Raw genomic sequence first — 25,578 nt, 5'->3', positions numbered from 1 at the left:
CATCCCCGGCGCTCCCGGGCAGCGGGAGGGACCCGCGCTGCCGATTCGCCCCGCGGCGCCCCGGCCGGCACCCCCGGCCGCCCCGCTGCCCGCCGGCGGGGAGGGCGAGGATGTCCGGCAGCACGGCCAGGAAGGTGCAGCCCTTCACCATCAGCACCAAGCTCTCGCTGCCCAAGTGTGCCCCCGACTTCCCCGGGGACACCTGCCCCGGCGTCGCCCTCGCCTCCGCTCTGGACGGCCACCGGGGCCTCCGCCGCAGCCTCAACGAGCGCATCTCCCTCTACCTGGCCCAAGCCCGGGCCGGCCCCGCCGCCCCCGAGGGTCTGCCCCGCAGCCCCAGCCCCGGCGAGGACGGAGGGACCGACGAGGAGCGGCTGAACCGCAACTCCCTCGCCCGCTCCATTAAGAAGATCACGCTGTCCAACTGGCATGGGGAGGGGGACGCGGGGGGACCCGAGGACCCTGCCCGGACCGGCAGCGAGAGGAACCACAATAACAACAACAGCAGGCCAGGGAAAGCCCATTTCAAGGTAAGCGCTCCCGGTACCCTGCGCCCTGCTCTCCCCGCTTGCGTGTGGTGGTTCCCCCTCCCTGGCTGCCCGGGGAGGCTGCACCCCGGTGGGGATCCCTGCTGCCTTGTCCCCATGTCCTCCAGGCAGCACTCGCTACGGGGCTCCTGGGGTAGCTGCTTTTCCTCTCACCTCCCCTTTACCACCCGTGATTTTCTGTACCGTCAGGCTGGAGGGCAGGAGGTCTTTGTGGGCGAGCTGGAGACTGGCTTTCCCTAGGGCTAAGATGAACCAGAAAAGCTCTGTCCCAGAGCCCGAGCTGTGGAGGGCTCAGCTCTTGGGATGCCTGTGAAGATGTAGTTGTGTGTGGGGGAGCTGGGAACTCGCTCTCCCGTTTACCGGAGGGGAAACTGAGGCCAGGAGAAGGGAAGTGACTCATGAAGGGCCACACAGCTAGGCAGAGCTGGGACAAGGCTAGGAGCAGGACTCAGGGCTCCCAGCACCCCACCCTCCGAGTCTGAGCGCTCGCAGGCATGGAGACCCGAATCTGACAGGGAGCCCAGGAGACCCCCTGTGTGGCTGGGATGGGGCAGAAGGCAGCTCAGGGACTTCTGCATCGCTGGCAGGAGCAGGCAGGAACTCCTTGGGATTTAACCCTGACCCACAACAGCTGGTTTCCCGGCGGGATAGCGCGAGGGAGAGCTGCACAGCCCACTGCCAAAATCCTCGTCTTCATTGCCAATAAAGGCCAGGAACGGCCTCGCAAGAGCTGCCGCTTCCTCCGGCACGCAGGCAGCTCCTCGCTGGGCGGCTGGAGTCTGCGCAGCCCAAGGGGCATCGGCATGAGGGCTCCCCTCTTTCATATAAGGTAGGGACACGTGCTCGGCACGGTGGTGCGGTGCGGGGCTCTGGGGGGCTGCCAGGATCGGCCCCTCCTGCATGTCCGGCCTGGGGGGGTGGAGCTGGAAGGGGGGGCAGGCTGCAAGATGGAGCTTTGGGAGGGAGAGGGAGAGCCGGGGCGCAGGGGAAAGCGTGCGTTAGGCAGGACGGCAGCCAGTGGAGAGAAGGGAATGCTGTCCCCCACATGGGGCACGTTAGGGCTTTCCTGAGCGTGCCCCCCAGCCCTTGGTGCTGCCCCTCACTCTTGCCCTGTAGGAACGGGGGGACTCCTCCGGGATAAGATAGTGTGGCCCAGTAGGGGCTGTCCCCGCTCGTCTCGCTTGTGGGAAGTCACTGGCACCTACTCTTACGTGGGAATGCAGCGAGCATATGTGCCATGTTAATTTTGCTTTTAACGAGGGGAAGAAGCATTTGCAGAGGAGGCAGCTGAGGCCGCTGCGCTCGTGTCACACGTGGCTTTGCTCATGTGGTGAAGCCCTGGGTCCTGCTGGAGGGCAGTTAGCACGGCACCTCGCAGATGCCGAGGAAGGCACTTCTCCCAGCCTTCTGTTGCTGTGAGAGTTTGTTGTTTTGCTGGAGCAAGGACCCATCTCCGGCCAGAGGGACCGGGGAGGAGGGGCAGTCCCGGTGGAGCAGCTCTGCGGGAAGGATGAAGTCATCCTTGTGCCGGCAGCCCTGTTTTCCTGCAGCTGATGGATCGCAAGACGGGGACTTAGAATAAAGCTCCCGTGTCACCTGCAGGCTTCTCTCCCACGGCTGAGCCTTGCGGGGGGAAAGGGGGGACAGGCTCGTGGGCTGCGGCCGGTGTGGGACCCTGCTGCCTAGAAGAGGGGCTTTGTAGGGTCTTACGCCATGTGAACGCTTCACCTTTAGCTCCCTGCCATTCCCTAAATGGGCATCCAAACCTCTCAGCCCCGTGGTTGGGAAGAGGGGTGCCTTCTCCTTCCGGCACCCGCCTGCCAGACACGCTGAGCTCTCGCTGCGCCTTCTGGGCCGTGACTCAGCCTTGCTCCCTGCCTGCTCTTCCTGCACGGGATGGGGTGCTGCGGCATGCTGCGGTGGTCTGTCCTCTGCAGCCCCCTGGAGAGGTCTGGTGGTGCCGGTCTCCCAGGGGTTATAGGATTGTTGGGCTGCTTGTGGGGCTCTGAACCTTTCTGGTGACAGCAGCTGTAGCACTGAGGGGTGCCATCCATGTTGGGACTCTTCTTTAGTCCTGCAGAAAGGGTAGAAAGTCACTTTCTGTACAGGGAGGGAGTCCTGCTTTGCCTGGGTTGTCTCCCCCCTTGTTTCTCCCCAGTCTGGAGTGGTCCAGGTGGTGACTGGGCTGGATTTGGCTCTGGCTGATCCACCATCCCTGTTTGCTGTGGCCTCAGAGGAGACCAGAGAGGGAGTGTCAGAGCAACACAAGTTGCCCATCACCCCATGCTGCCCTTTGCACGCTTGGATGGCTGTTACAGAGACAGCAAGGTGGCCCTGGGGAAGGAATGGAAGGACATCTCTAGATGAGCTAGCTGTATCCAACAGCCCAAAAAAAGATCCATCCGTAGAGGATGAGAATGACTGCCCTTGTGCATGATCCAAGCAATCCCACGCACCTCTCCTCCTGGGGCTGGGCTCTGTTAAGGATAAGGTAACAGGGAGTTCATCCTGGACCTCTTCTCTGTGCCTGGCAGCGGCTCCTGGACTTCCTTCCTCCTGCCTCTCCTGCTCCCACCCTCACCCCTGTCTCACGGGATCCCTTCCCTGCGAGTCAGCCACCCCCTTAACTCTTGCCTCCCGGACAGGCTGAGGTCAGGGATCAGCAGCTGAGATGATTTGGGTTTGTGCCAGTGGGGTTAATGTCCTCCTGTGCCCTCGTGCCTCTGCCCTGCTGTCCTGGAGATGGGAAGGGGTGGCTGACCTTAAGCATCCTTATATGACCAGGGGCAGTGGTGACCACTGAATGGGTTTCTGCTGGTTTTGGAATTGATTCAGGGGGAAAAAGGGTGGTGGTGATGGGAGCTAAAGTGGCGAAGGTGCTGAGCAGAGCAAGCTTAGGAGGTCTTTCCACTTGCTGAACACATGGCAGGAGCTGCGGATGCCCAGAGGAGCCTGTCCAGGATGCTTAAGAAGGGACAGGCAAGAGGCCAGCCAAGTGGTGTCTGGTGCTGCTGGCAGCCTCCTCTGGCCCAGGGTACGGTTAAGCGGGCACGTTAACCTCTGTCCACTTGGCACAGTCAAGCACTTCCAGGCTCAGGGCTGCGCCTTCCCGTCTCTAGGTCTTCCTCAGGAAGGACGTGGATGTGGAGAACGATCAGCAGGAGGCCAGGAGTCCCCGGGCCGGTGGTTTCTGCTCTCCCGTGGACAGAGGTTCCCCCTTCTGTGCGGTACGTCCCCCTGCCCTCGCCATTTGGAGGGTCTGACCTAGGGGTGCAGCTTGGGGCTGAGTACGTGAGGGCAGATGCTGGTGGTCTGCGTGGGCATGGGTGTGGATGGAACCTCACCACTTTAAATGAACGAGGGGACAAGCTGGGCATGACATGGCGTGAGGATAGCCCCCAGGCCAGTGCCCAAAGCTTTTATCGCTTCCAAGGGAGTCGGATTATGGGCTCCTCCAGCCCCAGCCATGGCAGGAGGCTGAAGATCCCAGAGTTGCAGGAGGGCCTGAGAATCTGTGTTGCTATTTAAAAAGAAGAAAAAAAAAAAACAAGAAAGAAGAGAAAAAAAACCACAGAGGATTTCTCTAGTTCTTGTGGTTAGGCAGAAAGACTTTGAAGAGTGACTCCCATGCCGTCAGCGGGGCAGCACATGCCAGAGTGCTTAGAGAGCCTGAAACAGTTGCCCGAACCCCACTGCTCTGCACGCTCCTGGGAAATTGTGCCCTGGTGGGCTTGGGGTGGCTGGGACCCCATGGGGCAGCTTGCACCGAGTTCCCTCGGGGAGGGAGGGCTGCCTGGAGCAATTTCTGCCCGGTGAGAGGAGGCAGTGGGCCCCGCGCCCTCAGGTTTCTCTTGAAGATGCTCAGGCTCCTGCTTGCCACCGGGTAGTGTGCTGCGAGGGCCCTGTCCCTGGGCAGCGGGGTGGGAAGCGAGTGCCCGGGTGGCTGTGCCGTCCCCTGGGCTGTGTGCAGCTGGGCCCGGGGCTGAGCTTGGAGTGGGGCCAGTGCTTTCCCTGGCTGACCTTTGCCGTCACCCCTGGCAGAGCTGGAGCCTTGACAGAGGGTTTCATCAGCGCCGGCCACCAGCGAGGCTGAGCTCCGTCGGGGATGCTGTAATTCTTGCCCCCCCGCTGCCCCTCGCTTGGGGTGGGGGTCTCTGGATGCCCCTGAAGGAGAGGCAGGCTGAGTTTGTCGGGCATCTGCCTAATGTACCCCTGTCCCCGGGCATTGTCCCCTGGGGTGACAGCAAATGGATGCCACAGGCATGAATCCTCCTTGCAGGGATGTGCAGCCTCAGGGTGGAGGGGCAGCAAGCATGACGTCCCCCTCCAAAGCGGGGACCAGCCTGGGTGCTGGGTTCCAGCCCACCAGCCTGGTGTAAACCAAGGCTGAGGGACAACCTGGCAACCCCCTGCTGAGGCTGCAAAAGCCACTGGCATGGCCTTTGTAGAGGGGAGCCGTGCCTCAGGGTGCTGGGAGAGCACCCCAAATGTGTCAGTGAAGGAGTGGGCTCAGGGATGAAGCAGGCTGACCTTATTTATTTTGGCTTCTGAAATGCTCCTGGGAGGCGGTGGGGAAGGGTCCCTGGGGGCAGCATGCTGACCACCCCCCATCTCTGCCCACCCCAGCTGGCAGGACCCCCGGCATCGTCACCCCGGAAAGAAAGCCCCAGAAGCAAGGAGCCTGTGGCAACACCGAGATGCAGTGGGCGAAATGGCACGGGAGTGGCCCCCTTCCTCGACCCCAGCCCTCTGGTAGCCCAGTTCAACCGGGAGATGCTGCAGGTGAGGCCAGCTGGGGTGCCCGCCCAAGGGGCTGCGTGGGGAGCGGGGCCGGGGGGGCCACCGGCAGCCTTTCATGTGAGCTGTGGGGTGGGGTGCGCGGCGGGGAGGGCTGAACTCCCGGCCCCGAGCGAAGCCATGGTTGTGGCATGAGATCATGTTTGGCTGCCTCTTCCTGGCTGTCGGCCCCGGGGAGAGGGGTCAGCCCACACCAGGGCCCTGCTTCCTCCCCACGTGCGCATGCTCCTTCCGTCCCTCATCCTCCTCCTCCCAGCCCCTGTCCCTCCTCGGTGGCGTGGGAACTGGGATGGCACGGGGGGGGTCTGCTTCCATGCCGTGCTGGGAAGGGTGCACAGGCGCTTGCACTGGGGAGCAGGGTACAGGGAGAAGAGATGCTTCATGCAGAAATGTCCTACACTGAGACCCCCAGTCTGGCCTGCCCGGTGGGGCCCTGACTTCTCCTACTGGGCTGGGGCAGATGCTGGAAAGAAGCAAGGTGCTCCTCGCCTTCCCACCTCCATCGCCACCAGTGCTGTCCTGAGCCCCTTTGCTGTCCTGTTGGCTCTCAGAGCAAATGGGTTGTCATCTGAAAGAGTGCCCTCTGGTCCCTGTGGCAGTTTTGGGGGGGGGTTGGGCTTGGGTCCCCAAAGCCATGTCCTTGGGACTCTGATGGAGGCACCTGGCCACACGGCTCTCCCCACGTTGCAGGCCGAGGGCTGGGTGCGAGGCAAGCTGCGGGACATGAAGGACGGCTGTGACCTCCAGGACTGGGAGGAGGTGGCTCAGACCCTGCAGCGGGACATGAAGGATTTCGAGAACACGCTGATAAAGCTCAACCAGGTGAGGCCAGGCAGCAGCACGGCTCTCATTCCCTGCAGAACCCACGTTCCCAGGCTCTCCTCAGTGGAGGGTCTCTGGGAGCCCCTGATCCACTGAGTGGATCCCTTGTCCCACAGATGGGCGAGCAGCTGATGTGGCAGGCAAGCCCCAGTGCCGAGGGGGTACGGAGGCAGCTGCTGGCCCTGCGGGACCAGTGGCAGCTCCTGAAGCAGACGGCCGCCAGCCAGAGCAAAGCCCTGGGGGGACTGAGGAGCCTGCAGGACTTCAACAGGAAAGCTGAACGGCTGGAGACATGGATCAGGCACAAGGTGTGGGGTGCGGGGAGCATGGTCCGGGGAGGATGACAGCCTGGCTGTCCCCATGTCTTATCACACCCTCTCCTGACCCAGGAGGAGAAGCCCTCCCTGGCAGCCCTCCTTCAGGAAAGCCCAGACAAGATCCAGCTCACCCGTCGCATCCTTGACTTGAAGCAGGTGAGAGGCTGCTGGGGGAGCAGCAGTGTGCCAGGGACCCCAGACCCCATGAGGCTGGGGCATGGTGCAGGTCCCTGAGAGGCTGGCAGGAGGGCTGGCTGAGGGATGCTGATGTCTGTCTCTGCTCGGGCCAGGAGGAGCAGCAGTTCCAGAGTTTGCATGAGGAGCTGAACAGTCTGGCCCAGAAGCTGGAGAAGCAAGGCAAAAGTGAGAGCAGGAGCATCTCGGCCCGGCGCAAGCACCTCAACAAAACGTGAGTGGAGGACATATTGAGCAGGCTGAACAGGGGCAAGCTGGGCTGGGAAGCAGGACCCCCAAACCTCCTGCCTCCATCCCCTCACCCCAGCTCTGCACAGCTCCCCAGGGGGCACGGGCTCCCCTTCACCTCTCCCACCCACACAGGTGGCTGCGGCTGCAGGGGACCCTGAAGGAGCATCATGAGGTGCTGCAGCTGGCCCTGGAGGTGGCCGCCTTCCTCCAGCAAGCAGATACCCTGCTCGGGGCCATCCACGCCAAGGTACCAGCACTGAAACTGGGTGGGCAACACCTCGCTCTCATCCCCTGCGTAGGGGCTGCTGTGGTCCCAGCACCCTCAGCTTGAGGAGAGAGCTGGGGGATGGAGCCTGATGTAAGATGGGGAGCCAGAGCAGCAAGCTGTGCTTTGCAGTGTCCCTTTCTGCTGGAGCTGAGGGCAGGGCCCCATCCTCCTCCTGCCACTGATGGCAGCTTCTTCTTACAGCAGAGGAGCGTCTACGGTGTGGGGAAGCCAGGGGAGGGTGAGCCATGCCGGGATCGGGATGTCAGGGACATAGCCAGCCAGGTGATGGTAAGTGCAAGGCTCTGCCTCGTCCTCTGAGTCCTGGGGAGCATCCCAACAGAGGGGGGATGTGTGCCTTCCTGGCTCAGCGCTGGCACCAGCAGGGCTGGGGGCTCAGTGGGCACCCATGGCTGTATGGGGTGGCTGGGATGGTGTGATGGATGGGGGAGCTGCCTCAGGGGCAGCAGGGGACAGGGCTTGGTTCCCACCACCTCCCTGGCTCCCCACAGGGCTGGTGGTGGGTTTCCGTCATGCACTCACACCATGGCTATGGTGGCTCATCCCTCGCTAGCCCTGTCATTGCTCCTTGGCTACTCTCTCCTCCAGATGCTGGATGTGACTGTGTCCCAGCTCCTCAGCCTGCAGCCCAGCCTGGCAGCCCGAGTCACCCCCAAGCACCGAGATGTCAAGGAGAGCTGGGCACAGCTCCAGCAAGCACTGAGGTAGGGCACAGCCTGGCAGGAGCCCCAGGGTCCAAATCCTGATCCCTCAGGGCTGGAGCCAGAGGCCTGGGGAAAGACCTGGGTTAGCCCTGGCAGGCTCTTTGAGGCACCAGCTCCACTTAAGGTCCCTCTTCTCCATCCTCTGCTCCCCTGGGCCTCCCTTGTACCTCTTACCCAGGACAGAGAAGGCTCCGGTGCTGATGAGCAGCTCCCCAAGGGGTGAAGCTGCTGAGCCCCGAGGAGATGATAGCAGCCGTGGGGCCATGGGGAAGGAAGCAGGAGACAAACAGACCAGAGGCTCTGGGAGCATGGTGAGCATGGGCGTCTGCCTTCCTCCAGCATCTCTGCCACAGCATGATGGGGAGCTTGTGGAAAAGGGGTTCGAGTGTTGGGCAAAGCCCAAGCTGAGCATACCTGTGACCTGGCCCCACTGCTTATGGGTGGTGAAAAGTGCCAGGTCCTGGGGCAAAGCAGTGCACGCTTTGGGCTGGCAAGGGAGGAATGGGAGCCCTTGTGCCATAGGTGCTGAAGGACATGCTGGGGAAGACAGCAGAGCATACGAGAGTGGAAGAGAGCAGCCCTGGCTTTCCAGCAACGGGGCAGCCCCCTCATGGAGGGGACATCAAAAGGTACTGTCTTGTGGAGATGGCTGTGGGGAGTGGGGTGCAGCTGGAGGGGATGGGAATGGGGGTCCCCTGTGCAAGGGGCAAGCTGACCTGACTGTCCCCCTCTCTGCAGGAGGAGGAGAGAGGCAGAGGCTGAATGGGGGACACAGCAGCCAGAGGCCCAGGTGCAGGACGCCTGCCAGGTGGTGAACGTGGTAATGTCTCCCCAAGAGTCATCCTCCTTGCTCCCAGCTGGACCAGGGGAGCCAGTATGGAGGTGGAAAAACGTCCTTACATCCTTCCCTGGCCACCTCCTGCTGCCTGTGGGCATGCACACTTTTTCACACACACTCATCCCTGGTCTGGGCACTAATGCACCACCGGGGATTGGTCTCTTCTCCCAAGTCACAAGCGATAGGACAAGAGGAAATGGCCTCAAGTTGTGCCACGGGAGGTTCAGATTGGATATCAGGAAAAATGTTTTCGCTGAAAGGGTTATTAAGCATTGGAATGGGCTGCCCAGGGAAGGGGTTGCAGCACCATCCCTGGAGGTGTTTAAAAGACAGGTTGACATAGTGCTTAGTGACATGGTTTAGTGATGACTTTTTATCAGAGTTGGGTTGATGGTTGGACTAGATGATCTAGGAGGTCCCTTCCAACCTAGAAATTCTACGGTTCTGTGATTCTATGACTTCCTTGCTCCCTGCTCGGGGACATAGAGAACCTGGAGGCAGCACAGATGCAGCAGGAGCTCCTGAACCCCAGCTCCAGCCCCGGGGCTGTGCTCCTGGTGAGCACCCTCAGGTGTGGTGCTGGGGGGCACTCCCCAGGCAGGGTCCATCCTAACCACCCTCTCTGCCTCCCAGGAGGAGCCGGCGCCAGGGGTGCACCCGGGAAGCCCGCAGGTGGAGGCCATGCTGCGGGAGCTGGGCGAGCTGTGGGAGGACCTGCAGAGGAAGCACCAGGAGAACGGCGCCGTGCTGCGGGAAATTGATAAGGTAAGTGGTGGTAGAGCAGGGGTGGGCACAGGGGCATGTCCCGATCACAGCAACTTGCTGGGAATCAGCAAACAAGGCCAGTGCCTGCAGGGGCAAGATCTGCAGTGGTGGCACTGCCATCTCCAGCTGGCATCACAGCCAGTTCCAGCTGTGCCACCCCAGCTGGCAGTGCCCAGGGTACCTGCAGTGGGGTGGCAGCACGGCTCCTGCCTCCCCTGGGCGGCTCAGAGCCAGGCTGATGGGCTGCCCGCTCTCCCTGCAGGCACTGAGGCTGGTGGGGGAGCTGGACCGGGCTGAGCGGTGGCTGCAGTCTGTGGCTGGGTCACTCTCGGAGCCGGCCACCATGAGAAGCCCAGCAGAGCTGCGCCAGGACCTGGAAGAGACAGGCCAGCTGGAGAGACAGCTCCTGCTGTGCGGCCTCAAGCTCCAGGCACTGCGGGAGGAGGCGGCAAGTGAGCCGCCCGACAAGCACGATGGGGCGAGGAAGATGCAGAGGAAGGTGGAGATGGTGGAGGAGAAGTGAGTCCTGGGGGGAGGTACTTTCTGTTCCCTGGGAAGGGCAGGCAGGAGGATGCTTGCCCCAGGGAGGTGTGGGGAGGAGGATGCTTTTCCCAGGGAGGTGCAGGGAGGAGAATGCTCACCCCAGGAGGTGAAGAGGGTGCTGGCGCCCGTGACGGGCATCTGTCCCTGCAGGTTGGCAGGCGTGCAGGTAGCCCTGCGGCGCCGGGCGGCAGACCTGCGTGACTCCCTGGTGCTGTCTGAGTTCCTGCAGGACCTGCAAGAGGAGGAGGCACGGAGCAGGCAGGGACCTGCAGCGGTGAGCAGGGGGGCCAGGCATCCCTTGGGATTGATTGCCCAGCACTTGGGCCAGGCCCAAGGGTTGGTCTGTGGCTGGCAGGGGGACCCTGCAGAGCCAGCTGCCTGGAGGGGTCGCTCCCCATCTCTCTCATGCCTGGTGTTTCTGTTGGCTCCAGCCAGGGAGCGGGCGTTGTGGCTCACAGGGGTCTTTTCCCCTGCTCTCGGGCACGGCTGGGCAGCCGCCAAGCAGCAAGGACATGAGCCACTCATTGGGAGAGCTGCAGGAGGCTGTGGAGATGCTGAACGATGCAGCGAAGGAGCGGGAGCGGGTCATGGAGGTGGCAGCAGAGACGGAGAGCCTGGAGCGCCTGGTAGGGGATGGTGGAAGGGGGGTCTGGGTATGCGGGTGGGTGGCCCAACTGCAGTTGGACATGCTGGCTAGTTGGGACCAGGCATGCTGGTCCCAGGATCCTTGTCCTTCCCCTGGGTGGTGCTCCCTGCCCTTTTTCAGGGGCATGGCAGGGTGCCCCCAGGCTGGGGTGAGCTGGGGCCACATGGTGAGTGGTGGCACAGGGCTTCCCACGCCAGGGCTCATCTCCCTTCCCTCCCTTGCCCGTCCAGGTGGCAGATGTGTCCCCGCGCCTGGAGGCCTTTCGGTGCAGAGCTGAGGCGCTGGCTCATGACACTGCCCAAGCAGAGGGTGGCTTCACCGCCGTGAAGAGCGAGAAGGACCTCCAGGGGCTGCAGGGCTTGCTGAGCCAGCAGCAGGAGATGGAGGTGAGACTCGGGGAGCACCATGGCTGGCCATGCCCTTGGCTGGCTGGGGCCCTCCTGGGGAGGTGCTGGCCCCTGGGGGCCCAGGTGCCGTAAGCCTTGGCGCACTGTCACGGGCCGGGCTGGAATTTTCCAGCAGAGCTGAGCCCTGCCCCGCTCCGCTCCCCTCCGCCAGCGTGGGCCAGGCAAGGGGAGAGAGCTTGCGTCAGCTCCCGTGTGCCAGCGCCCCGCTGCCAGCACCTTGCTCATCTGCCCGCCGGCGGGGAGGTGACTCACTTGGGCAGAGCTGGGAAACCAGGCAGCCCTCGGCTCTGCCCGTCCTCCCCTCCGGGGGTGGCTCTGCCCCCTCTCTACAGCCCCTGGGCCAGCATCCTCCCCTCCGTCCCTGCATCCTCCCCTCCGTCCCTGCATCCTCCCCTCCATCCCTGCATCCTGAGTCCAGCCTGGGCGCAGAGGGGTTGGATGCATCCTGAACCTTGTCTGCTTTTAGCGTGCGGTGTCGGAGACCCTGCAGGGGCAGCTGGAGGAGCTGGAGAGGGCAGCTGCCCGCTTGCAAGAGCTCTGCCCTTCTCGGCTGTGCCCCATCAGCCGGGAGGTGGAGGGGACGCTGCGGGCCTGGGCAGAGCTGCAGGAGCTGCTGCGGGAGAACCGGGCCCACGTGCAGCAGGCCAGCCGGCTGCGGAACTTCTTCAAGGATTACTTAGCCATGATGTAAGTGGTGATGAGCCATCAGGGTTATTTCTGTGGTGCTTGGGGGGGAGCTGGTGAGAGCATGGCATCTCCAGAGGATGGACTGCTGGTGAGTCTGTGGGCAGTGCCGGAGCTGCAGCTGGGCAGGATCCTAGGGAGCCTGGCTGTGCCAGGGCTGCCTGCTGTGGGGCAGCCCCGTGGCATCTCACCCTGAACCCACTAGATTTGTTGTTACCCCAGCAAGTTGCTTCCAGCCATCCCTGCACATGAGAATGGCTTCTCCATGGGCTGAGGGGGCTTCACAGGGTTGTGGAGGAGCCACGCCATTCCTGAGCCTGTCCTTCACATCCCACAGCTCCTGGACAGAGGACACACGGGCTCAGATCTTCTCCGAAAACCCAGGTGGCCACGGCCTTACAGAAGCTCCATGTGAGGAGCTGGAGAGGAGGATTGAAGGGAAGCTTAAGGAGTTTGAGGCACTGGCAGCAGTGGGGGAGCAACTGGTGTCTGAAGAGCACTACCTGAGTGCAACGGTAAGGGCAAGCAATTAGGGGAGCCACCTTTACACCCCTTGAAGTCCTCCAGGGACAGTCACTGGAGGAAAGAAAGGTCTGGGTGCAGAGCCCCTGTGAGTGGTACGGGGCTGGCCATGCATCTCGAGCTGCTCAGGACAGGAAGGGGTTTCACACAATAATGGATGTTGAGACCTGAGGTGGTGCCACTGACCCTATCCCACACCCCAAACCCCCCTGAACCGCTCCATAGCGAAGTGTCCTGGTAGGGCCAGTCTTCCTGGGCCAGGGGTCCTTGCAGGCTGCCCAGCATCTCTTCTCCTCTCAGATAAAGGAGCGCCTGGAGGAGCTGCAGAGCATGCTGGGCTGGGTGCTGGTGCGCTGGCGAGCACAGAGGCACCAGCGGGACACAGGGAGCAAGCAGGAGGACAGACGGGACCCGGAGAGCCCCTCAGGCACATCCCCTACTGGCCAAGTGAGTACCCAACCGCGCTGAGACCGGCCTCAAGGCTGAGGGTAGCAGAGGCACTGGATGGAGCGGGTGGTGCAGAAGTAAGAGAAGGATCTCTGAGGTATGGGCAAGGCAAAGGGAAGATTGTTCTGAGAAGAGCCTGGTGCCTGCAGCCCTTTCTGCATGTTCTCTCTCTTCCCTCGCTCCCCAGGAGCAGCGTGCCTCGTGTGCTCAGCCCCGGCTGGAGAGCGTCCACAGCCCAGTGGGGTTCATGCCCTGCTCTCTCCACAAGCTCCTGCAAGGATCAGAGCCACAGGTGCCATCGGCAATGGCCATCTCCCCACCGGCATCGCCCCTCTCAGATGCCCCATCGGGAGCGGAGCAGAGCTGGGGGGAGCCCAGGAGCTCAACACCCTGTGGTGTGGAACCGCCTGAGGAGGCTGTTGTCTGGGATCCTGCTGAGACCTCCACGCTGCTGCTGCCACCACGGGGCCCCAGCGGGCTGGGGGGGACGGTCAACCTCATCTTCAGCATCGGCAAGAAGGGCGAGAAGAAGAAGGTGCAGCCAGTGGCCAGTGGCGAGTGGCCAGGGGAGGAGGCGCTGCGGACGGTACGTGAGGGACAGTAGGTGGCTTCAGCAGAACCATGGGTGAGCACCCAGTGCCAGTCCCAGGGCCAGCCACCACTGTGCAACCGGGGCAGCTCCTGCGCAGCCTGGAGGGCTTTAAGGGCTGCAGGGTTGTAGCGTGCTGGGACTCCCCCAGACCATTTCTAGCCAAGCTGTTGGGGCTGTGTCTGCCTCAGGAGAGGCACCTTTGGCTGTGCTGATGCTGAGCAATGCCCGCGGGCTGAGGACTAGCTTTTGCCACCCTCTTTTTGCCTGCGCTCTCCTGCTGTGGCAGTTTGCCCACTCTGCCTTCAACTCTCTCTGTCTCTCTCTCTCCCCCTGCTCAGCTCCCTGCCACTAAACCCTCAGGCTGTAAAACCTTTTGGAAGCGTTGCCAGGGGCTTTTAGGAAACACTTGGGGTAGTTTAAAGCGAAAGAGAAAGCCCCCTCGCCAGCTGGTGGAAGAGGTAACGTCCCGGGGGGGAGGCTGCATGCTGGGCAGAGTGGCTGCATGGCATGAACCCGCCTGCTACCGATCCATCTGCCCATGGCACCGTGCCCTGCTTGTGGTGGTCCCCTGGGAGAGGGGAAACCCTCCCAGTGCCGTGGGCTCCAGAGTGTGGGTGTTGGGGCATGTGAGGAGGGGGCTCAGACGGGGCTAGCTGCAGTTTGGCCCTCCAGGTAGGTGGGTTTGGTGGCCACAGGAGGCGAACCACTGCTGAGGGGCAGCAGCAATCCCTCCTGCAGCTGACTGAAGTGGGAAGAGCTGGATGGGGGCCATGTGAGGATGCATGTGTTGGGGGGCATGCTCAGGGGTGCATGGCTTGTAACCCCAGTTCTGGGGGCTCAGTGTTTTGCTGGGGCTTCCATCCAGTCATTCTCTAGGCCTGGCATAAAGTGCTATGTGCAAGGAACCCCAAGGGCAGCCATGGCCCAGGTACCCTGTGGGGCAGCCCAAGGGAGAGGGCAGTGGGTCAGAGAGGCTGGACTGCATCAAGGCAGAGTGTGGGGCTTCCAGGATGTTTTGGGGATAACAATCTCCCTCCAGCCTAAGGAATACAGAGAGATGCTCCTCTGGCTCCTGCAGGCAAAGCCCTTTGCTTTCATCGTTGTGGCCCCAGGAACCCAGAAGGGCTGCAGCTGGGCTGGAGAGGATGTCTGTGGGGAAGAGGAAGGAGCTGTGCCCAGTCCCTGCCCTTGCAAGTGCTCTGCTGCCTGGGGGTGTGCAAGGGTGGCAGGGACAGGCAGCAGTGGCTGCTGCCTCTGTAGCCACCCAAAAGTGATGGCTTGGAGGACAGTGGTGCTTGGTGGAGAGCTGCATGGCACAGGCAGCCCCCACTGCACCGCACCTGGAGGACTCCATCACAGGCAGGGGAAACCCTTCCTGCCTCTTCCCTGCCTGCACTGAGGTGGGAGCAGCCCTCGGGGAGCTGGAGTGAAGCCATGCTGCTCCCACCTCTGCAAGTGCCACTGGTGGGCATTTTCAGCTGCCTGTCCCCGCCCTGCCCTGGCTCCCTGTTTGCAGCATGGAGAGAGGTTGGATGGTGCGGGGTGATGGAGGCTCTGGCCATGGGAGTCACCTCTCTCCCGCTCTGTGTCCCCAGGCGCAGGTGGAGACCAGGAAAACCTCCGACACGAAGCGGCCACCCGTGGCTGTCCGCCGCCCTCCAGCATCCAGCGCCGGGACACCATCCTCCTCCCACACCCTGCCCAAGGCCGGGGCCGGCTCCCTCTTCAACAGCCTGCAGCGGCGGGAGCGGGCACGGGCCGAGCAAGCCCGGCTGCTGACCCTGCAGGGCATCATGGGCGCCAGCTCCCTGCAGCCTGCACCCGAGGAGCACCACGGCCCCAGCAACACATGGCCTCAGAAGTGTGGCCGGAGGAAGGGGGGGCCGGGGGCGGCCACCACCGCTGGACCCCAACTCGGGGAGCTGCTGCTCTACGTCAGGAACCCACTGGTGCGGGACATCGATGCTGAGTGCGGGGTGGCCACCAGGGATGCCCGCAGACCTGATCCAAAAACGACATGCCCCCACCTGTCCCTGGGCTCCGTGTTTAGCCTGGAGCTGCCCCGGGACGTGGCCGTCTTGGCTTGCCACCAAGGGGCCATGGGACTGCGGGAGGAGGCAGAAGGGCAGGAGCAGAGGCAGGGAAGGAGGGTGAGGCCATGGGAGCCCACAGACACACATGGGGCCAGATGGCAGGAGGAGGCAGATATAGGTGAGCACAGTCCCCAGGCGCCCAGCGAAGGGCTGGGGATGTCCCCCAAGAGCGAGCGAGGAACGTGGTTTGAGGAGGTGAGCTTCAACCCCAGCTACAGCCGCCAAAGGGCACACCATGCTGGGGAGGAGCGCCGGAGCCCACAGTGTCCTGGCAGTGCTGGTGAAGACCTCCTGGACTTCAGGCCAAGCCAGCCGTGCCGTGTTGGCATGCTGCATGAGCGGGTGGGCAGGGAGGGGGACAAGCTGGCCACCCAGGAAGGCAGTCCCAGCACCGCTGGCAGGGCCAGGCATCATGAAGCTACTCGGCTGGAGCTCAGGCCATCCCCCACCAGCATCCCAGGCAGGGCAGGGGCCATCCCAGGCACTGCCAGCACACAGCAGCCAGCTGGCAGCGGCCAGCCTGGAGAGTCCCCGACTTCCCCTGCCGCCCCCACCCAGCTCTCTGTCTTTGAGTGGGCACTGGGGTCACCGCAGCCCCCCAGCCCTGTGCCAGCCACTGGGGAGGTTTGCCACCCTGCCCATGGGCAGTTTGAGGAAGAGGAGGAGGAGCTGCAGGCCATCTGGGATGGGGCAAGCAAGCAGCAGGCACATAGCCCACCGGCAGGCAGCCATGCCCACCACCAACCAGAGAGCAGGGCAGGCAGCCTGGCCAGCCCGGACGCCACCGCCAGCGGGCCCCTCATCCTCTCAGCAGCAAACAACGTGCTGGTGGCCAAGTTCACCCTTCCCACCGCTGCCCGGCTCCTCCACAGCCCGGCAGGAGAGAAGAGCCCCGGTGTGGGGCACAGTGGCAGTGGCAGCCCCAGCGGGCACGGGGTGTCCCCCCGCACGGAGGAGCTGGTGTCCACAGCCCCCTTGGACAGCCCGGGCGCCTGGGATCGGCAGAGGCGCGGGGAAGAGGAGAGAGAGGGTGGAAAGGTGAGAGCTGCGGGCTTTCCTTCAGGGTCAGGCAGGGGGTCGGGGGACACCCCAGGTGACAGCTGAGTTACCCACTCAGCAAACATGACCTGTGTTTGGGGGCTCCCTGACTCAGGTGGTCCCTTTGCTCCAGCTGGGGGGTGGAGAAGGACTGGGTGCTGAATTTGGGGCTCCCTGCAGCACAGCATCCCTCCACCAGCCCTCAGCCTTTGCAAGGCAGCACTTAACCCCAAAAGCCTACAAACAGCCCAGGCCAGAAAATTGCTCCTGTTGTCCCATTCCCGCCTTGACATCGCCCACTGGGGATGAGTCAGACGGACCTCGTGCACCCATGGACTGAGCTGGCACTGCTGGCCCCAGCGCTGCTTCTCTCACCCCCTGTCCCTTACAGGTCCCTCCCAGTAAAACGGAGTTTCAGATGATGGAGGGGACGCTGGAAAGGAAGCACGTGTTGCAGACAGGAGGGAGGAAGGTACAGGCATGGCTTTGGACCTCCTTTGGAACTGGGGTGCTGGGATGGGGCAGGGGGAAGATTGGAGTTTTGGGGTGGGAGCGAAGCTGGGGATAATCCTGGCGGTACCATGGGGGTGCTGCTGGCTCTGCTGGGGGGGCAGAGCCCAGCAGAGCTGGGGAGCTTTTTGAGTGGCAGGGGACTGCCTGTCTTCTCCCAAACCTGTTGGCATCACAACTATCCCTTGCTTGTGACCCACAGGCCAACTGCCGGGCCTGGGGCCTCTTCCACGCCGTGCTAATGAGGCAGACATTGTGCTTCTACCAGGACCGAAGGGACAGCCTCAAGGTGCGCTGGGGGAGAGCCAGGGGGCATGGGAGGGGGCTGGCAGTGGGGTTGTCCTCACCACTGAGGCTGAGGAAGGCAGATCCTGCCAATCCCACTGTTGCTCTTGCTGTTTTCTGTGCTGCAGAGCTCTGTGGTGGCCCTTCCCCTGAACCTCTCCGGGGCGGTCTGCACCCCAGATGCCGAGTACACCAAGAAGACCAACTGCTTCAGGCTTCAGTGAGTCACCCCAACCCAGGGCAGCTGGGATCTCATAGCCACTGCTCTCCCTAGTGTCCCCCTGCTGGGACAGACACACACCAACACCCCCAGCCAGGGCCACCCTCTATCCAGGGCTTAGATGAGGATTTCCTTCTTTCTTTCTCACCCGCTTCCCTTCTTTCCCAGGCTGGCAGGGGCTGTGGTATGGGCGCCCCATGTCTGTCTCATTGCTGACTTGTTCTCCCCCCCTGCAGGCTGCGGGATGGCTCCGAGTACCTCCTGAGGGCCCCCTCCCAGCCCCTCATGAACGAGTGGGTCTCCAAGCTGCAGCAAAACTCAGGTGAGTAGCTCTTGCTGGCGGAGCGGGGGCCCAGCTATATGTGGTGACCGTGGGTGTGTAGCCCCCGTGGAGCCCTCTGATGAACAGGGGGTGTCAGAAGAGCAGCAGCAGGGTGTTGTCTCTGATTTATGCATCCTCCTAACCTGCCTCGGGAATGGCAGTTCTCTGCCAGGCAGGATTTGGAGGCTTTGTTTTCACACCACATACACAGTTATAAATCAGGAATAGCACGACTGACGTCAGTGCAGCTTCAGCAGCAAAAACCCAGTGTCAGGAAAATTATAATTGTGCCTTGGTCTTCCTCCATCTCCTCAGTGAGGCCTGGAAACCCCTTGCCTGCCCTTCAGGCAAGGACATCTGTAATACTGAGGTCTTCCTGCTGTTGAACCCATACCCAAGGGGGCTCAGGCCCTGCTGTGAAATCCCAGGCTGGCTGGCAGGACCAAGAGCAGGGGCTACTGCAGGAGGCTGGAGGGGCCAGCCAGGCAGCACGGGCACCTGGAGCTGGTGCTGGCTCTGCGGGATGGTCCTGTGTGCCACTGGCATCCAGTGGGATGTTTGCTGTGCCCCCAGGTTTCCCCGAAGTGGATTACTTCCAGGCGGCGACACAGCGTGTCGAGGGCACTGGCGGTGCTGGGGGGTGAGTAGCCAGGAGCCGGCCAGCCAGGTCTTACTACAACTCTCTTGGCAGTGTGTGCTGCTCCAGCAGGGCATCGGTGGCCCGGTCTGGTTTGCTAAATCTCTGCTACTTTGCAGTTTCAGCAAGGTCCCCAGCCCTGGAAGCTCCCACCTCCAGGGACATCATCAGGTCATGACCGCCAAGAGCCAGGAGGTCGTGGTGCTACCCCGCTCAAACGCCCGGCTGCAGTGTCCTCTGGGCAGTCAGGATGGCCCAGACGATGGGGCTGTGGCAGCAGCAGGTGAGACTTTCCTGCCTGGCTGGGCTCGTGCTGTCCCCTGTCTCCTCTCCCCAGGCTGGAGAGCTACAAGGGAGCTGACTGGGAGAATCTGGTTGTTGGTCAGTCTTGAACTCAATGCGGTCTGGGCCAGGAGTCACAGGACGCCTTGCTCAGGAATTGGGGTGGGGGAAGGACCAATTACCTCCCTTCGCTTTCTGGGATACCAAGATAACCACCCAAGTTTCCCTGTCCTCTTTGGGGCTATGACACAGGTGTCCTGTGGTGGCCTTGCCTTATGACATGTCTCCGTTCTGCTTCAGAGGATGTTCGTGGATCTGGGCAGAGGGAGCAGCAGTGGTCTCCCAGGGGGTCCCCCGGGCTGTGGGACAACAGCTGCCAAGAAGATGACTACGGGTTGGTGGCCAACAAGAGGAGGTCCTATTCCTTCACCTCAGGTACGGTCCTGGTTTCGCTGTCACTGCCAGGAGGTGGCACCACTGTCCCTGTCCCTGAGGGCAGGTGTGATGCTGCTCCAGCACCCACCCTGTCCCACATCATAGAATCATAGAATTGCCCAGGCTGGAAGGGACCTCCAAAGGTCATCTAGTCCGACCTCCCCGCAGTCAGCAGGGACACCCCCAACTAGACCAGGTTGCCCAGGGCCTCGTCGAGCCTCTCCTTGAATGTCTCCAGGGAGGTGGTTGAGGCCCCTTCCCTGGGCAACCTGTTCCAGTGCTCCACCACCCTCACAGTGAAGAATCCCTATGCCCTGGGCTGCAGCCCCCCACTCAGGGAGGGCTCGGGGCAGGAGGGGGCTGGCAGCACCCAATAGTACCCTTCCCTCCCCCTGACTGCTGGCTTTTGCAGCTACCTACCAGAAGATCACCCCCGTGGCTGTGCCCAAGGAGCCGGTGGAGGCTGGGAGCAGCTACTCAGTCACGCTGTACATCGGGGAGCAGGCGGCGGCCGTGCCACGGGCACGATGCCACTCCTTCGTGGCCCGGCCAGGGACCCCACGGGACACGCTGGGGGAGAAGACCCCCGGCCCTCCTCGCCCCAAGAACAAATCCGTCTTCAAGAAGTTCTTTGGGAAGAAGGAGTGAGACCCAGCTGAGAGGGCAGAAAAGCCCCAGCCTGCCCTCTTACCCTCCACTGGGGTGCCATCCTGGCCCAGTCTCCAGCACCAGCTCACCACTCGCCGCCTCCCCCGGGGGAGAGAGGCTCCGCTCCTGCCGGCCCCGGGGGCTGCACCGTGCCCCAGCCACCACTGCCCCCGCCTCAGCCCGGCGCTGAGCACCCCTCCTGCCCCCCACCGCGGGTGCTCGCCCTGGGTGCTGCCAGCTCCCCGGGCGCCTCGCTGACGCGCAGCGCAAGCAGGGGGTGGGGAGGGCGGTTGTTTTTATTAAAAAAAACAAACAGCCACTCAGTCTGGGAGCTTCTTCCTCCGGCAGCACCTGCGGGCGCAGGAGGAGAGGGGCTCTGCTGAGGGGCCTTCCTGCTCTAAAGGGGAAGCCCTGCGGCAGGTTTCCTTCCTCCTCGGGGAGAAGCCTGGGCCCTCTGGTGCCTTTCACAAGGATACTTTGTCCCGTGGGTCCCCTGTGCCTGCACCCAGCCTTGCTAATACCACGGGGCACCACTTGGGCCCCTTTTCCCTGCTGCCCTGCAGCCCTGCCCGTCCTCTCTCGCTGGATATCCAGCAGCCCAGGTCACGGCAGGTGGATGCTGTGTGCCATGGAGGGGAACCAGGGGAATGTGGCTGTACCCCCAGGGCTTCCTCCATCCCAGATAGTTTGCAATAATTTCACCGAGTTACACCGGCTTCAACTGCCCTGCTTCCTGCCTATAGTAGGAAGGGGAAAGAGCAGCTGGCCCAAACTGTCCCCCAGCACGTACCAGCCCCGGGGGAAGAAGGGGAAGTTTCTGGGGCCATGGGCAGCAGGGCCTCTCCCCAGCAGGCTGCAAGGCTGGGCTGTGCACACCCCTCGCCTCCTCATCTGCACTGTGGGGCTTAAAATAGAAGTGCTGGCTGCAGCCCAGCTCTGCAGCAAGGGCTGGGAGAGAAGAAACATGGGCGCAGGGCTGCTCCTGCCACCCCTTCTCCCCGCACCGTGGTGTCCCCAGGGCTGGGGGCAGGCAGTGAGGTGGAGGTGGGAACGCCAAGGTCACCTGCAGAGGGTCTTTCTCTGTGTTCCCAAGGAGGGGGTGGGAGGAAATGCTGGTGAGGGGTGCTGCCGTGTGGGCGGGAGGGGGGGTTGCATTTTTTGTGCTCCCCCTGAGCCTCCCCACCCTCTGCTTGGCTCCATTGCTCTTGGCTCCGGCACCTGTTTTCCTCCAGCACCAAAGCTGGGCCGCCTGCGCTGCCTTAATGGGAAGAGGCGAGAGGGTGGCTGTGGCTGGGAGGCGGGGGGGGATGCCCTGGTGGGGGGCCAGCCCCAGCTGGCTGGGGAGGAGGCCGAGGCACGGCACTGACGGCTCCGGCCGTGCATACCAGGAGAGCAGGCGGTGGTCAGGCGCCAGTTCATTCCTGAGCAGCTGAGGGGCCCGGCGGAGGGGACAGCGGGTGCTGTTGAGGGCCCCCCCTGCCAGCCCCCAGGGGGCCGATGCAGACTTGCGATGGGGTGGGGGTTTAGCAAGAGTCCCACCATGGTCTGAGTCCAGCACAGCCCCACGGGGTGGCACATGCCACCGGAGAGGTGTCCCCATCCCAGGGACGATGCTGGCACCTGCAGCACCGCTCTAGGTGCCCAGGGCTGTCCCCCCTCTGGGGTGGCTGCTCGCCCGCAGCCTCCCCTCTCTCCTTCCCTGCGCTGGCGCTCGGCCCCGCTGCAACCCGCTGACAAATCCCGCTGGCAGTTCCTATGGCAGAAGCCACTTCCCCCCCTGCTAATCCGCCCGTGCGTGCAGCCTCCACCTGCTGAGCCAGCGGGAGCCGTGCTCAGCCGGCCCCAGCCAGCGCCAGGGCTCCGAACCCCGCTCCAGCTGCAGAGACCGTGGGGCAGCGGAGCCTCCGCACCCCGGCCCCGCTGCCGCAGGAGACCCCGGCCCCGCTTGGCACCAGCCGGCGGCACCAGCTGGCACCAGGAGAGCCGAGCCCTCCAGGTAAGGGCAGGGTGCAGGCAGGGCAGGGGGAGGAGCGGGGGTGGTGAGAGGAGCAAGTGCTGTCCCTGCTGTGCCTTGTTCCCCCGGGTACTGGGGAGAGGGGTCTTCTTGCTCTGAGCCCCCCCACCGAGCCAAGGACTTGCCTGCCATTTCAGCTTCGCCAAGGTCACCCTGCAGCTGGGGGCCTGTGCTGAGGTCCCGGTGCCATCACCCACCAGCTCACTCCCCCACCCCAGGGGGGTATGATAGAGGTCTGGGAACCCAACCAGGACCCATGGCTGCCAGGAGGATTCAAAGCCTGTCCTCCCCATTGCAAGGGGAAGTGAAAAGGGGGAGCGGCAGTGGTGAGACTGGCTGCTGGCATCCTGCCTGCCTTGCCTGGGCAAACTCACAGCATGGCAACGTCCCCCCTCATGGGGCAGGGTACCCCCAGGACAGGGTTCCCCAGGAGGGTGCAGGGGCACCAGATGTGAGAAAAGGCAGAACAGGGAGCATCCCTGCGCTGGGGCTGCAGCAGCGGGGTGACTCCAGCAGCATCCCCCTTGCAGCTGGGGGGACCCGGGGCAGCGTGGGGTGTGAGGCAGAGGTGGGAGCACCGGCAGCAGCGGGGCTGGCCCTGGGCTGAGCCCGAGGGCTGTCCTGCACCGCTCTGTGCTGTGTCCTTGACGTGGCAGGCGGCGTGCTAGGACCTGGCGAGCCCCGAGCAGGCACTGCTGGCAGCCCTCTGCCCAAACAGTACGGGATCCTGCCTTGCCAGCCGGCAGCACCGCGGGAAGGAGCCTGCCAGCTCCGGAAAAAAACATGTAAGCGAGCATGGCTGTGCCACGGGCCACCCCGGGCCAGGCAGGAGCTCCCTGCGCCGTGTCCCGCGGGCTGGGACGTGTCGGTCGGAGGGCTGGGGACTGCTGCCGGGGGCTGTAAACAGGGCACGGGGTTAAGGGCTGGTGCCAGCGGCCCCAGGAGCGGGTGGGTGCCGGAGCAGAGCGGGGACCCCGGGAGCGGTGGTGGCTGCACTCCAGGGTAGCCCTGGCACCCATCCCGTGGCAGTGTAGGGCAGCTGAGGTTGGGGTGCTGGGGGCAACAGGCTGTCTGACGAGTGCTTTGACCCCAGCGTGCTCCCCACCACGCTCCTGCCTGTACTGGGTGCTGCTGCCTTCCCCTCCCTGTCCAGGACTCCCCATGGGGCTGGGCAGGGAACCTGTCCCAGGAGACACGGCAGGCACCAGGACAGTGCCATGGGGCAGCAAATACCCTCACCACACACATGCCAGCACCAGCCAACTGGGTACAGTTTTTGGTTACCCTGCCCGTGGGGATGTCACCCCAGGACTGTCATGGCCACCCCCTGTCACCTTTTTGTGTCAATCCCAGCCTTCCCTGAGCACTGGCTGCCTCCCTGCCCCACCAGACCCATATGTTCCAGTACAGGGAACAGGAACAGGGGGCTCCGCTGGAGTTCCCTCCCTATTCCTGGAGGTCCTGGGGCTGTGCCACCCCTCGCCTCCCTGCCAGGGCTGCTTCTGCAGCCCCGTCCGCCTCTCGCAGGCCCTTTGTCCCCATAGTTGGGCACTCTCCCATGACCCTTTCTATTTGTGGGCTGACCACTGGGAGCCGGGAGCCCGCCCTCTGCCCTTGTACCATTCCCTATCCAGCTCCTTCCTCCCCAGGCACCATTCCCCCAGCTGCCCTCGGCGTGATTTGGCCCAGTGCAGAGCTCCCGGCTGTCCCCGGGGCCCGAGGCTTAGCCCGAGGCTTGTTTGCAGGAGCTTGACCTGGAGTGCAGGGGACAGAGAGACGAATGTACGGGCAGCGCAGGGTTCACCAGGTGGCCTTTGCCCCCACATCTACGGTGCCTCCCAAGGTCAGGGCGCTGCTCTACCTCTCCAGTAAAGGTCTCACCCACAAGGTGAGAAAATAGGGCCCCCACCGCTGCTTGCTGCTCCTATCCCTCCTGTGCCCTGGTGCTGCCTCAGGGAAGGACCCGGCTCTGTAGGGGCTGCGATGGATGGGGAAAGGTAAGGAGCGAGGGAAGCTGGCATGGCTGGGTGGTGGGAGATGGTGAAACTCCTCTGTCCTGGTCTCCAGACCCATACAGGAAAGATGATGGAGGATGCGGTGGAGGAGCATGGCCACGTGCTGCTGCTGGCCTGCTTGCGCTGCGCTGGCTGTCTCCTGCACAGACATATAAGGAGCTCCTGCTCCCTGCCAAGAGTGGCTGGAGCGTCCCTGAAGGCGAGCTGGGTGGCACTGGGAGCAGCGGGACAGGGGATGCGGGCAGCAGCAGCACAGCAGCCTCACCAGAGCAGCCTTGACCTGAGTGACTGGCAGCATGGAGCCACTCTGGGGCTTACTGGGAAGCCAGGCTTTTGTGGAGCTCTTTTTTCTTCTCGAGAAGCCTGGCTTTTTGCAGGGATCCCAGCACCTCCATGACTATGGCTACAAAGCGGGGCCAGCAGCAATGCTGCCAGGCACTGTGCAGCAGCTCAGCCCTGCTGCGAAGCTTCCCAGCACTGCCATCCCAGGACACAGCACCACCGAAAGCCAGGTGAGGCTTTTCCACCTGCTTGGACCCACCGGGAGATGGCAGGTCTTGCGGGGAGAGTGGAGGCGGCAGGGAGTAAGTGATGCCTGCAGGTTCTCCTCAGAAAGGGGGGGGTCATGGTGAGAAGCACTGTTGTCAGGGCTGACTTTCCCCTTCTGGCTGGCCAGAAAGGAGATTTACTGGGTCTGGGTGGCAGTGTTAGCAGAGCAGGCTGCGTTTCCCCGGAGACTCTCTGAGTCCTGATCAACTGAGGATGGATATGTCGGGTCAACCTCAGGCCATGAACCCCTGGGAAGGAAGCACCAGGACCACCCTCCCCTTGTCCCTGTGGCACTTGGCAGAGGCACAAGGATGCTCCTGGCTGCCTTGTAGCCCAGGGTGGCAGGGAGAAGCAGGCAAGCTGCCTCCTGAGAAGTGAGCTACGCTGAGGAGATGTGCCTCGTGCTTGTCCCCATCTCACCCCATCCCATCCCTGCGAGACTCAGGGCTCACAGGGGACCAGCCAGGACCTCTTACTCTTTGGTCTACAGCTGAGCTGCAAGCCCCAGAGGACAGGTGTCACGTTCAGGGTGACTGCCACCATTTTCTGTCCTCATGTGACCCATCTTGGGTGACAGCAGGACCCTGAAATCTGCTTCCTCACACCATCCCTGCCCTTCTGCAGGGTGTGTTACCTGCTCCTTTTCACCACCTTCAATCCAAGAGCTGGAGCTTGTGCCCTTGGGATGCTTGGTCCCACTTCAGCTCCAGGTGCTGGTGATGACCCCATCTCCCTGCCCCACCACACTGACCCCTCATCCTCGTGGCAGACCCGGGGGCTACCAGGGGCGTTCAGGCCCTCGCTTGCCTCTCCCCAGCCCCCTGCCCGGGGATGGCGGCTCCGGCTGCTTCCCAGCTCAGAAAGGCCAGACCCCGTCCCACCAGCCCTCAGCTCCCGGCTTTCGGAGCCCACGGCTGCTGCGTGCTCCCCCTTCTGCTTTCTCACCCCCCGGCCCCCGCATGCCGCGGAGCCGCTTAAGCCCGCAGGCCGGCTAAGCCCTTCCCCGTGGGCTCCCCGTGCTTCCCGGTCACGGGAGGGGGGCCCACAGCAGCCTGCCGCCCACCCGGGGGCCGCCGCCACCCGTGCCCGCCTCAATGCGGGGGGGGGATGCTGCGCCGGGGTGCGCCAGCAGGGGGCGGCACCCGCCCGCCCGCCTCCCGGCGATGAGTTTGTGGGTGCTCTGCCG

At 63.4% G+C, this 25,578-nt stretch overlaps 2 protein-coding genes across 3 annotated transcripts in view; both read left to right on the top strand.

Annotated features, from left to right (window-relative positions):
• Positions 1-27: 27 nt before the first annotated feature.
• LOC106893388 lies at positions 28-20,132 on the top strand. Of its 2 annotated transcripts, XM_014951321.1 has the most exons (32): positions 28-530; positions 3,668-3,775; positions 5,175-5,330; positions 6,036-6,167; positions 6,284-6,475; positions 6,557-6,640; positions 6,775-6,893; positions 7,043-7,157; positions 7,380-7,466; positions 7,785-7,900; positions 8,079-8,211; positions 8,423-8,529; positions 8,639-8,720; positions 9,372-9,503; positions 9,766-10,022; positions 10,197-10,320; positions 10,478-10,672; positions 10,923-11,078; positions 11,566-11,786; positions 12,121-12,298; positions 12,606-12,752; positions 12,940-13,338; positions 13,683-13,802; positions 14,940-16,475; positions 16,867-16,947; positions 17,188-17,274; positions 17,399-17,490; positions 17,727-17,812; positions 18,386-18,452; positions 18,569-18,732; positions 19,032-19,166; positions 19,579-20,132. In XM_014951321.1, the coding sequence occupies exons 1-32, from the start codon at positions 111-113 to the stop codon at positions 19,812-19,814; spliced, it is 6,264 nt and encodes a 2,087-aa protein (XP_014806807.1). In that variant the 5' UTR covers positions 28-110; the 3' UTR covers positions 19,815-20,132. The 2 variants fall into 2 exon arrangements, with proteins under 2 accessions (XP_014806807.1, XP_014806808.1); XM_014951322.1 differs by lacking the exon at positions 13,683-13,802.
• A 1,300-nt stretch (positions 20,133-21,432) lies between these two features.
• Positions 21,433-25,578, top strand: part of SLC29A1 (solute carrier family 29 (equilibrative nucleoside transporter), member 1) — a 35,321-nt gene continuing 31,175 nt past the window's right edge. The window contains exon 1 of the mRNA XM_014951038.1: positions 21,433-21,810. The gene's annotated coding sequence lies outside the window, so the exon portion shown is untranslated. The remainder of the gene's footprint in view (positions 21,811-25,578) is intronic.

Source organism: Calidris pugnax, unplaced genomic scaffold (assembly GCF_001431845.1).
Source record: "Calidris pugnax isolate Ruff unplaced genomic scaffold, ASM143184v1 scaffold24, whole genome shotgun sequence".
NCBI classification, from domain to species: domain Eukaryota; kingdom Metazoa; phylum Chordata; class Aves; order Charadriiformes; family Scolopacidae; genus Calidris; species Calidris pugnax.
This window is presented reverse-complemented; position numbering and strand designations above follow the sequence as displayed.

Excerpts from the sequence above, each read along its gene's own strand:
- LOC106893388 (XM_014951321.1), top strand. The coding sequence starts at position 111 with ATGTCCGGCAGCACGGCCAGGAAGGTGCAGCCCTTCACCATCAGCACC. Across the intron at positions 7,467-7,784 it reads ACATAGCCAGCCAGGTGATG|ATGCTGGATGTGACTGTGTC; the intron begins GTAAGTGCAAGG and ends TCTCTCCTCCAG. Across the intron at positions 11,787-12,120 it reads AAGGATTACTTAGCCATGAT|CTCCTGGACAGAGGACACAC; the intron begins GTAAGTGGTGAT and ends CACATCCCACAG.